Source organism: Catharus ustulatus, chromosome 1 (assembly GCF_009819885.2).
Source record: "Catharus ustulatus isolate bCatUst1 chromosome 1, bCatUst1.pri.v2, whole genome shotgun sequence".
NCBI lineage: Eukaryota > Metazoa > Chordata > Aves > Passeriformes > Turdidae > Catharus > Catharus ustulatus.
This window is the reverse complement of record NC_046221.1, coordinates 5870334-5882840: the sequence shown is the minus strand read 5'-3', so window position 1 is coordinate 5882840 and position 12507 is coordinate 5870334. Positions and strand designations below refer to the sequence as shown.

At 45.0% G+C, this 12507-nt stretch overlaps 1 protein-coding gene across 1 annotated transcript; it reads right to left on the bottom strand.

Annotated features, from left to right (window-relative positions):
* Nucleotides 1–808: 808 nt before the first annotated feature.
* Nucleotides 809–6191, bottom strand: C1H9orf152 (chromosome 1 C9orf152 homolog). The gene is made up of 2 exons (XM_033086550.1): nt 5963–6191; nt 809–1380 (listed from the first exon to the last, which is right to left on the bottom strand). Exons 1-2 carry the CDS (start codon nt 6189–6191, stop codon nt 809–811), a joined length of 801 nt encoding a protein of 266 aa, XP_032942441.1.
* Nucleotides 6192–12507: the final 6316 nt, after the last annotated feature.

Below are 12507 nucleotides of genomic sequence, written 5' to 3'. Positions count from 1 at the left end.
AAACCTGCACTGAGTTTAAAACCAAGGTTTTCAAGGTCCGTGTTTAATTAAGATAACTAAATCAATCAAAGGACAATGAAGTTTTTGAGGTACTTCATTCTAGGTAATTTCTTGTTTCATGTGGACTAATTGTTATCTAGTGTTTTTCCCTGTTATAACTATTAGGCATATCTGTGCACTTTTTTTTCTTTTTTTTTTCTTCTTCTTCTTAATCATTCTTTAAATACTGAACTACTGTGAAGAAAAAAACATGGTTACTGTGACATCCCATGGCTACCATTATGAAATGGGGAGACATTCCCCATCTCCAATTTTTGTAAAGCCTACTTTTGAAAAAGAGACCTGTGTGAACACTTGCAGCCAGAAGTGGGTGATACATAGATCCTAGCTGTGCCATTGAAAAGCCCCTGAAAGAGAGGGTCTCCTCCCTCTAAAGATCTTGCAGAAGGGGACACCTCATTAGTTTTCTAATGAAACACTAGGGATGGACCAAAAATATATTATTATAAAGTTTATGTATGAGAAAAGAATTATATTTACTAAGTCTCATTACAACAAGAGAAATGAGCAGATGTTTTATTAATTGATTTAAAAAATACATCAGAAATTATCTTGGATATCTTGAAAGTGAATGATGAAATAATATGTTAAGAATTATAAAGATATTAAACATTATATAATCAGAATCTTCTGTGGCTAATAAAAGTAGTAGACTTCAGCAAGTTGATCTGTGTAACTAGAAAGACTACTTTGCTACTTTAAGTTTTAGTCAAGTTTTTGACAATGTTTCAGGTATTACTGAATGTCCTCATTGTGACACATATAACCCGAGCCTTCTTGCTGCTTCAGAAATTCTGGGCCCTTTCCTATTCGGAAAAGGGTAAAAGTTCAGTTTGTTGCAGGCTGGCATGCATTTTGTAGCAGAAATCTGCTGATGTGCCCAAAGTGCTGCAGTGGCTGATTTCAGAGGAGGCTTTTGGCAGGAGCTTGAAATGTTGCAGCCGTTCTCTTTGCTGAGACTGTTCAACAGGCTCGAGCTTCCCAGCTGCCTGAGCTCAGAGAGTTCACCCGCTCCTGCTGATTCCTCGGTCTGTGGTGTGCCATTTCCCTTTGAAATCAGTCTCTTGTTGTCAAAACTCCACGGTGAGCTGTTGCACTGGGAAAGATCGCAGGAATCTCCTTGTGCAGGGGCCTGCCCCAGGCGGTGAGTTCCCAGGTGGATGTGCCAGAGCAAGTTGTCTTCTGAGTTGCCACCGTTGATTGTCTCCAGTGTGACCTTTCTGACAGGGACGTCTCCTCTACATGACTTTGATCTTTTAACTTTCTTATTAATTAGAACAGGGTTGACCATTGATTCTGGCAGAACAGATTCATGCCCACCTGCAGGAGAAATGCATTTGTGCACGTTACTATGGTGGTAAAAATCAGGGGTATGATTTCTGCAGCATAAACTTGTGTGAAAAGCTTTAACATGACTTTTAACTGTGCTCTTTCTTTCAGTGGCTGAGAGTAGTGCAAGTTCTTTTGATGCCAGGTTAAGGAGTAGAACTACTTCATGCTTGCTTTTGCAGTTCTGAGGGCATAAATGATATCCTAGTTTTAGTGAAATGAAAATGGAAATTTATCAAGGCAATATTGATCTAACTGGTACTCTAAGACTCATTAACAGCACAGATTGAGAATTGACTTTCAGTAATTAATTGCTTGTAAGCCAAACTTCTTAAGGTGAGTAGGGACTTGCTCTGTGTGTTGGCAAGTGCTGTAATTTGAGACAGAAATTTTCTGTTTGATGCTGTTTGAAGTTTGTATTCACAGCTTAATAATATTGTGACTATTTTCAGAAGAAACAAGTTGTGTATGTCTTCTTTTCCTTAATGAGGGATCATTAACATTATAACCTTGTATTTTAATATTTTACTGCAATTTTACTATTGTCAGTATAAATTGTGTAAATAGCTTATCACACTAGTGTTGCCTAAATGATAACTTAGAGGAATTTGCTTCCTTTGTGAAAGGTATGGAGTAGCTATAACAGTTGGAGAGATTCTGGTCTCCTTTTTTTTAATTCTTCTACCCCATAGCTTCATTGTTAAAACAGTATGAAAGTTACTGTTAAAAATGTTTGTGATATTAGAAATAATAATGCTACTTTAATTAGATGTAACAGTCATCATATTGCTGGACATGACGGTTTTCTGTGTCTTGAAAATGAACAGAAACTAAAGATAATCTGTTGACACTAATGAAATATACTTCAGTAGGTATAAATACAGTTTAAAGTAGGAGTTGTGCAGAATGTTGGCCTTATTTACAGGGTTGACTTACAGTGTCTGTGTCTCTTGCAGTATGAATTCTGAAGCACATTAAAGGGAGAAAAGTAGACACAGAAGAGTGCTGATTATATTTTGAGTGCCTCTGAACAACTGTTTTGAAAGGATTGTAACCCTGAATTTGAAAAGAAGCTAGTTTGAGTAGGATGCTGCCTGCACAAAAACCCAACAGCACCTCTGCTTCATAGCTGCCTTTAGTGTCATCTTTATGAATATGTCAGGAGATGTCAGACCCTGCTGATTTACTGGCAGTAAATGAACCTGTACAAAAGGGATTTTGCTAAGCAAGGGCTTTCACTACTGCCTTGGGCTCCCATGGCTGAAACAACAACCCCAGCATAATATCACAGAACTTTTTCTGCTCCTTGACCACGAGGGGTTGATCTGATAAGAGCTGTTTTGCAGCATGGCTGGGAGGGAGAACCATGTCAGGCCACGTTGGTTCTTGTGCTGCATTACTGAGAGAAAGGAGACTGAGGCACGTGCAGAGCTTTGAGATACAGGTGTGTTTGTGCATCCATCTGTCCAGTGAGGTGTGTTAACAGAATTTCTTAAGGTGACCACTCAGAGAGATAAGAGCACACAGTTCTCTACCATGCAACAGTGAGAATCAAAGTTATGACTGGACCTCATCCAAGAAATAAAGCTGAGCTTGGCTGGCTACAAAAAAGATCCACGTGCAAATCAGAGCCCTGTGTGTTCTGTACAGCAGCACAGTGTAGCACCAAGCTGTGAAAATCAGGGCTTGTTCTCTGTATGTGAGAGAAAAAACAGGAGAGAAGGGAACTGAGAGACTGATGTGAAGCACCTCTGCATGTTCTTGTGGTGCTAACTGTGCCCTTTGCTGTACTGACATTGATAGGCAACATCAGAACATCTAGAACTTTATGAACTGGTCATCAGAATGATTATGATCTGTCTTGAACTGATCAGAAAGTTCAGAGTGACAAATCTAGTCCAATTTTAATAGTGTGCACTGGTTTTGAGTTCAAGGTTGATTTGATTCCTTGCTTGGCTGCAGGTGCAGCACACAAAATTGAGCAATGACCTTGGATAGAAATGTGATAGTCCTGAACCACTGGGTGTTGAATTAACACACCTCCAGCACGGTCCAAATTTTAAAGAAAGCTGCAATTATACAGACCTTTCTTTCTGTTTTTCTGCCTTTTTTTTTTTCTCTATGTAAATTGTACATTATAGCCTTGTTGTGGAGTTGCTTACCATCTGGCCATATGCTGTCATCATTAATAGATACTTCTAAGTTTCTGGTGTGGCAAAAGTTAATCTTATCTCAAGTTAGCTTGGGAAATACTTGGAAGAGTTTTCTGCAGTCAGAGTCCCAGTATTTATTCTGTTGTGACTGCATGTGCTGAATACTCCCACTTATTTCCTAAAGTAAATACTGTTTTTCAGCTTCTTAGCCAATAAATAATGAATACACTGCTAACTGGTGCCTTACAAATCTTCTCATGGTCTTTGTTCTCAAATAATCAGGAGTGGGCAAAAGAATGTGGCTGTGTGTATTGGGGAAGAAACAGAACAAAGTCATTTTTAGGTGACTTCTTGGTTACTAACCTGTCTGTCAAAAATAATAGAGAAGCTAGAGGGTCATAAGTTCTGTTTAAAGGTCCACAATTATACAACTCCTGCAGACACAAAGCTAAAAGTCCTCTGGAAAACTTGGAATTACTGTTCCGGCTGTGGTGCAACAAACCTACAGTGCTCAAAATCCCTGTGGTTACATGGAAGGACAGCTTCTCTGCCAGGCAGGAGCAAAGCAGGGTTTTACTGGTAAGAACAAAGACCTCTGGCAGGGATTTTTAGGACCACGAGGGACTGAAGGTGTTCTCCTTCCATGAGGGTTTGTGTGTCTGGCCTTTGAGGTTTGTGGGGTTTATGGTGGTGCTGTTGTTGTCACCCCTTTCCCAGCACAGCCAAAATTTTACCCTCTAGGTAGGGAAATCATTTTCTGTCAGCACAAATCATCGACACATACATGGAACTACCTGGGGTACTGGGATGGTGTAGAACAGTCCTGATATGACAATGTTCTTTTCTGTTCCATATATTCCTAAAACTGATGCATGTAACAGGTGCAAAATACTGAGCCATGTAATGGGTTTTCCCATCTTCCACAGAAATGTGTAAGATAAACTTTTAGGACCTGGACAACTCAGCATAACAAAAAATGTCCAAATTCTGACTGCTAACAGTGACATGAATTCTTTCCACACAGGTTGTTTGGAGACAGAAGTTCAGAGCAGCAGGTTATGTGGTTTTGTGAATGTTTTGGGGAATGTGCATGTGTATAAAAATATTTGTATGTGGATTTTGAGCCATAGCACATTTTAAACTTGCCAGAAACTGTGTAGTTCTACTTTCTTACATATTTTAATCTTCAAATGACCTTGCAAAAAATCTGTTCTGATTGCATTTATTATATCTGAAACTTCATTTGAATCAATCTGAATAAAGGCTTCTGCTCCCTTTCTTTAACTAACATTTTTTTACTATAACTGATTAGATGGGCTGTTTTGTCTTCAAGCTAGCTGCTTTCTGATACCTGATAAAATAAGCTTGTATATATATTTTTTCTTCCTTACAGCAATTTAAATTATTTTAATATGAGAATTCCAAAACATTTGGATGAAAGAATATTGAATAAGCAAATCTGTTGCATGGTTCATCATTACATGTTTGTTTCTGATCATGAAGTCTGACAGATAAATGCTAGAACTGCTGAAAAACATAGAGGAAAGTGTAAAGAATGAAATAACCTAAATTCTGCACTTGTTGAGCTAAATACTAATGTGAGAGGTAAGTGATGGAGGAGTTTTATATTAAAATTAAATTCAGAAGACAACTTCATTAGTTGTTTTAGTATTCTCAATATCACTTTAACTTGGAATGCTAATGTATCAGTATGGTATTGTCAGCAATAGTCTAAGTAAAAACTTCAAAATAATTGCAAGTTTTTTATATAAAATTTGTTTGACATGGCAAGTACATGAGTGACACATATTCTAACTTGTTTCTCTAGTATGTACTTTCCAAGCAATATGCACTGAAAATACTTTCAAAGGAACTTTTGTTCAAAGCTTGTATCTTGGTTACCCACTGTGACTTTTAATTAAAGTTATTTTTTAACAAAACCCCCAGCTTGTGCTTGTTACTTGATACTCGTCGTTGCTTTCCGCAAATGGAGAAGAGAGGAGAAAGAGAGAAAGGTGACCCAGAGTTGCTGGTTCTGATGGAAGCATTCAAGAGAGCAGAAATTTTACAGAATACATTGCACAAATACACTTATCACAGACATGAAGAACATGGTTACTGTAACGGTTACTATTTATGTTAGAACTTTATTTTACTGATATAAACCCTGTAAAACCTTACCTTAAATATGTTCATCTGTTTCAAATACATAATAATATCTCACTGACACGAAGCTTATTGATATAAATATAAAACAACCTTCCAGCAAAATGACTAAAACCCCAAAATGACAGAAAAGGAATTTACTTCTACCTCTATTGAAGCTGAACACAAAAAGAACGAACTAGGTGTTATTAAAGATTTAAAGAAATAATCTTTACATTACATATGCATTTTTTTTCCTACAAATATAAGCGTACCTGTTTTATATACAATAATGTGTGGTTGCAGTTTTTGCTTCTGTTTTATATGGTCATACTGCTCCTCAAGTACGCTTACATCCATCTTGGTGAGCTTCTTATCACCCTCTGAAACCTGTGGCTCTGAGCTATGAGTCACTGAAAAAATACCAGTCACGTATTTGTAAGCCTTCACCATCTGTTCCAACAAGGAAGAAAAAGTCAAGCAGAAGCAGGACATTTCCTTCATTGTGCTGGCAAAAAAAAGTCAAGTCAAGTACGAAGCATCTGAACTCTTCCTAAATGAAGGAGTAACTTTCTTCCAAGCCCAGTGCCTTGCGTTGGGAGCTGCCTGGTCTGCCCTGAAGCTGTGGATATCACTCAGGTTGTTTTCATGCCCAGTGCCTGGAGCTCCTGCATACAAGAGTTCACGATCAGGACTGCATAACTGGATTTAATGTTTACTTAAGGTTGTGAGCATGTGAACCTTTGCCAAAAAAAACAGCGAGCTACAAACCCTTGTTGAGCACAGCCAAGTGCAGAAAAGGCTGGGTAGTACTGGTTTATGTAGCAGTGCTAGTTTTTAAAGGCATGCTGTTGTGGAGGCATCCCCAGGCCAGAAGTTCCACTTGGGATATCTATTTTTATTTTTTCCAGAGTATTTTGTATCTTCCTCTCCCCAACTCTCCCTTCCTTAACTTTCAGTTACATTCTCACTGATACTTCTTAGTACAGTGGGGAGAGAAGGATTTATTAAGCTTTCATACTTTTGTGCTTATTGTTGCCTTTCAAATAATAGTTAAAAGTATTCAGGCCTGAGTGCAGAGTCAAAAAAATATGGGCAAACAACACTTGGAATTGGGAGGCTGGAGACAGGAACGCCTTACTCTGACTCATTCAGGATTCTGCTGTTCTATGAAATGAAATACAGTAATTTCACGAATACAAGCCGCACCAATTTGACCAAAATTTTGGTGGAAACCCGGAAGTGCGGCTAATATTCCGGGGCGGCTAATCTATTAACAAAATTCTAAAAGCTGCCAACACGGAAGTGAGAGCCCGTGGCAGCCCCAAGCCAAGCTGGAGCCCGGCCGGCCCCGGCAGAGGTGGGAAAGCCTGGCAGAGGCGGGGCCAGCAGTGTGGGGGCGGGCGGCAGAGCCTGAGCCAGCAGGGCGGGGCAGGGAGGGCGGCAGAGCCTGAGCCAGCAGGGCGGGGGAGCCCGGGAGAACTGGGGCTAGCAGTGCAGGGGAGCATGGCAGAAGCAGGAAGCCGGGCGGGTGGGGCTGCCTGGCAGCGGGGGAAGCCCAGCATAATCGGGGCCAGCAGCGTGGGGGAGCCCGGCGGTGCGGGGGCCTGCAGTGCCGGCCAGGGCGAGGAAACGCGGCGGCGGTGCAGACGGGAGGGGGCGGCCGGCGAGCCTGGTGGCGGCGGCGACAGCCCTGCCGGCGGGGCGAGCGAAAGCGGCGCTCGCGAAAGCGCCGCCGCGAGCCGCGAGCCGCGAGCCGCGAGCCGCGAAAGCGCCGCCGCGAGCCGCGAAAGCGCCGCCGCGAGCCGCGAGCCGCGAACCGCGAACCGCGAGCCGCGAAAGCGCCGCCGCGAGCCGCGAGCCGCGAGCCGCGAGCCGCGAGCCGCGAGCCGCGAGCCGCGAGCCGCGAGCCGCGAGCCGCGAGCCGCGAACCGCGAGCCGCGAGCCGCGAGCCGCGAACCGCGAGCCGCGAGCCGCGAACCGCGAGCCGCGAAAGCGCCGCCGCGAGCCGCGAGCCGCGAACCGCGAACCGCGAACCGCGAGCCGCGAAAGCGCCACCGCGAGCCGCGAAAGCGCAGCCGCGAGCCGCGAGCCGCGAACCGCGAGCCGCGAACCGCGAGCCGCGAGCCGCGAGCCGCGAGCCGCGAGCCGCGAAAGCGCCGCCGCGAGCCGCGAGCCGCGAACCGCGAGCCGCGAACCGCGAGCCGCGAACCGCGAAAGCGCCGCCGCGAACCGCGAGCCGCGAGCTGCGAGCCGCGAACCGCGAGCCGCGAACCGCGAACCGCGAGCCGCGAAAGCGCCGCCGCGAGCCGCGAACCGCGAACCGCGAGCCGCGAAAGCGCCACCGCGAGCCGCGAAAGCGCCGCCGCGAGCCGCGAGCCGCGAGCCGCGAGCCGCGAACCGCGAGCCGCGAGCCGCGAAAGCGCCGCCGCGAGCCGCGAGCCGCGAACCGCGAGCCGCGAACCGCGAAAGCGCCGCCGCGAACCGCGAGCCGCGAACCGCGAACCGCGAACCGCGAGCCGCGAAAGCGCCACCGCGAGCCGCGAACCGCGAGCCGCGAGCCGCGAGCCGCGAGCCGCGAACCGCGAGCCGCGAACCGCGAGCCGCGAGCCGCGAACCGCGAACCGCGAGCCGCGAACCGCGAGCCGCGAAAGCGCCGCGGGGCGGGCGCGGCGCTCGCGAGGCGCGGCGCGGGGCGAGCGAAAGCGGCAGCGGGGCGGTGCTGACGGGAGAGGGGGGCCAGCGAGCCCGGCGGCGGCGGCAGCACCACCCGGCCAGCCCCGCCGAGCCGTGGCACTGAGCTGGGCCACCCGGCCCCGTCGGCAACCATGAGCGGGCCGAGCCTGCCTGGCCCCACCCCGAGCCAGTAAAGCCCGCTATGCCGCGATCCTGTTACTAATTGGCCAATTTGTGAAAGCTGCGCACGGATTCTCGCGACGAACGAAAGTGCGGCTAATATTCCGGGTGCGGCTTATCTATTGACAAAGACAGCAACATTGTCGAGGCACCGGGGGTGCGGCTTATAATCCGTGCGGCTTGTATTCGTGAAACTACTGTAAACTACAGAAATAATAGTTTTGTTAACAAGAGCTGAGCAAACTCTTAAAATGCCTGATAAGCTACGTTTCAAAACTTAATGTTAACAGTATTATCTTATAATGAGGCAAAAATTTAAAAAACATATGGCTTTTGATCATATCAGGTAAAGTGTAAAGCTTTTCCTGGGCTAGGTACTTGAACGTTTTGTCCCTGAAATAGGTCCGTGAAGGGCCCAAGATAGTACTATATAAAAACAAAAAAGCTGTTAAACTGTAGTTTTAATACAATTGTGCATCTGCTCCTTTTCATGCAGTGACACATTTTTGGTAAGGCTTTAAAAGGACTATCTCAAAACTAACTTGAGTAAACAGTCAGGGGTATTTCCTAAGAGCCACTTGGAATGCAAGACTGAGGTTTTTGTAACTAAAATGTCATCCTCTCCAGACAATTTACCTTTTGTGTGGCATAAACCAAATAGAGAAATAAGGCTTTGTCAGAATGGTCGGCTAACAAATGCAGGTTTATAAAGCAGAATTAATTATTTTCTAAAGACAAGGAGGAAAGGCACTGAGCACAGCTCTGACACATCCCCGTGGCTGGGTGAGCAGAGGCTCCAAGGCAGTGTCCTGTGCATCCCCCTGAGCTGGGATCATCCCACAGCTGTCCCGGGTACCCACCTGCACCCCACAGCATCGGCACAGCCTCGGGGATCCAGATCCCTGAGCTCCTTCCCTGGAGCGAGGAGAGAACCACTGGCCTTGGGGCGAAGGGTCTGGAGCAGCCGGGGCACGGCAGAGCAGCGAGTTCGATGGAACTGTCACTGTCACTGTCCCTGTCATTGTCACTGTCACTGTCACTGTCACTGTCACAATGGACAGTGTCACGTATGGCTGGATTCCATACAGCGCCTTCCACCATGGTTTCTTTCCAGTTTTGTGGGCTTCAAGTGCTGTGATACACTTAGAAATGTAAATCTCCTGTGCTGGTTCAGATGATCTGTGCAAACATCTCCAGGTGTAGAATCCTCCAGCAAGCACAACAGAAATCACAGAATATCCTGTGTTGTGAGGGACCCTCAAAATCTGGAGTGAATGTCCATACAGGGACCAAACCCACAACCTTGATGTTATTAGCACCATGCTCTGACCCACTGAGTTGAAGTCAGTGGAATTGTAGGGAAGATTAATGGTTTGAAGTTGCCTTGAGTGAAAAAAAATGGTATTTCTCTTAGAAATGGATAACACTCCTATTGCTTTGGCAATAGGCTTTTATTTATCCATTATACTCTTTCCAAGACACCTTGTGAGGGGATGTTGTAATTTTCTGGTTGAGAAGAATTTGTGTCCAGAAGGACACAAACCACAGCTGTTAGACTGGTAATAACCAATCTCTTAAAGAAACTTGCACAGATTTGTGGTGCTGTTGTGCCACAAGAGAAGTTCATTGAATCGCGGAATGTTAAGGGTTGAAAGGGTCCTAAAAGACCATCTTGTCCCAACTCCCCCTGCCATGGGTTGGGACACTTCCCACTAGATCAGGTTGCTCCAGGAATTGTCCAACCTGACCTTTAACACTCCGAGGGTTGGGGAATGCACAGCTTCCCTGGGCAACCTGTTCCAATATCTCACCACCCTAAAAGTAAAGAATTTCTTCCTAATATCCAGCCTAAACTCCCCCTCTATCAATTTGTACCTATTACTCCTTGTCCTGTCACTACAAATCCTAATGAGGAGTCACTCTCCAGCTTCCCTGTAGGGTGCCTTCAGATACTGGAGGGTTGCAATGAGGTCTCCACACAACCTTCTCTTCACCAGGCAAATCTTAAATCCTCTCTCTAAAAATCAGTTGTGCTACTACAGTTACATCAGTGTAGTTGAAGTGGTTACATTCCCTTTGAGCACACATGGTAAGGACAGAAAGATGTGTTACACTCTGGTAAGGAAGGTATGTTGTTAGATGGTATCAGGGAACAAGTAATAACTTCCAAATTTTGTTTTCTGACAAAATACTGGGGGTAGTTGGGAAACAACAATATGTTGTTATAAAATGTATATATAAGAAAAAGATGCTGTTTACTAAGACCCATGAAAAACAACAGAAATGAGCAGAGGTTGTGTTCATTGATTTTGAAAGTTATAAAGATTTTAAAGATTATGTTGTCACGATCTTCTGTAGCTAATAAAAGTAGTAACCCTCAGCACATTGACCCATAAAACATGAAAGACTACTTTGCCATTTTAGGTTTTAGTCAAGTTTTTGACTAAAATGAATATCTTCATTGTGACACATATAACCCAAGCCTCCTTGCTGCTTCAGAAATTCTGGGGCCCTTCCTATTGGGGAAAGGGAAAAGTTCAGTTCGTTGCAGGCTGGCATGCATTTTGTAGCAGAAATCTGCTGATGTGCCCAAAGTGCTGCAGTGGCTGATTTCAGAGGAGGCTTTTGGCAGGAGCTTGAAATGTTGCAGCCATTCTCTTTGCTGAGACTGTTCAACAGGCTCGAGCTTCCCAGCTACCTGAGCTCAGACAGTTCAGTTGTTCCTTCATGTGCCTTGGGTTGCATCATGAATGATTGACTGAATCAGGCTGAAATCCTACACATCTTGGGAATCCCCTCTGAAGTTCTGTGTGTGCAGGTGACAAGACTCTAGATATGCAGTGCACAGAGCTCTGGGAAGGCTCAGCAGGCTCACATGTGCAAATCTGTTGTAGCTGACTTGTTAATAATTACTCCTGCCTTCCCAATATGCTTGTGTCTTACAGCTGTGTTACCCACCTCAGCTGCAGTCCTTTCCTGCTTTAGCCAGGAAACACAATACTGTCAGACACTGTGGATACTCTTGAAGTTGGCTTCTCTCTACCTCAGAAAAAGCACATCATGTTAGAATTGTTCTGGTGTATCATGGCTTTGTTAGATCCACTTTGATTCTCAGCCTTCAGCAGTGACAAACACCTGGTGCTCTCTAGCAAGCAGTGCCTCAATTGCCTTGTTTGTCTGCTGTTCTGAGCTGTTGTCACATGGAGACACTCTGGACCTTCAGGCAGCTGGCTTATACATTGGGACAGGATATTTAATTAACCTCATTACAGTTTGAGCTGGCATTCAATACAAACATTATTAATGGTCATAAAAGTTACCCAACCTTTTTAAAATTCCAGTCACACTATTTGGCTCTCTGACCTCCTGTAAAAGTGACTTGTGCAGCCTGTCTGTGTGTGCAGGAGGAATTACTGGGATAGCATCCTTAAACCTGAAACACAGGCTCTGTCTTCAGAGATGTGAGATTCACTTCTCATTAGAAGAGCATTCAACATTAATGAGTTTGTATCTGATCAGAAATTATTATTAATTATTTGTGCTGTGCCATTCCCTCAGGATCACGGAAAAGCCATCACACAAAGTCATGTGAATGGTTTACACAAGTCAGTCCCCTCCCAAGCAGTTGCACAGAAAAGTAACAAAACCACAAACCAGGTAAAGGTGCCAGATGGCTGGTGAAACAAAGGGAATGAGTCCAGGTGGTACAGCAGAGTGGAGGAACTGCAAACAGGATTAGCTCAGCCAACCCCCTATGCATCACTGTTTGCTCTTCAGGGAAAATTTGTGAACAGAGTCTTCATAAAATTGTTAAGGCAGGAAGAAACCTTTATGATCAGCAAGTGAACCCAGCACCACCATGTTCAAGATTAAACCACACTCTCAGATGACATTCCCCAAGTGTTTTTTGAATACTTCTGGGGATGGTGACTCCACCACTTCCCTGAGCAGCCTATTTCCATGC

Excerpts from the sequence above, each read along its gene's own strand:
- C1H9orf152 (XM_033086550.1), bottom strand. The coding sequence starts at position 6,191 with ATGAAGGAAATGTCCTGCTTCTGCTTGACTTTTTCTTCCTTGTTGGAA. Across the intron at positions 1,381-5,962 it reads CATTATTGTATATAAAACAG|GTGGGCATGAATCTGTTCTG; the intron begins GTACGCTTATAT and ends TTTCTCCTGCAG.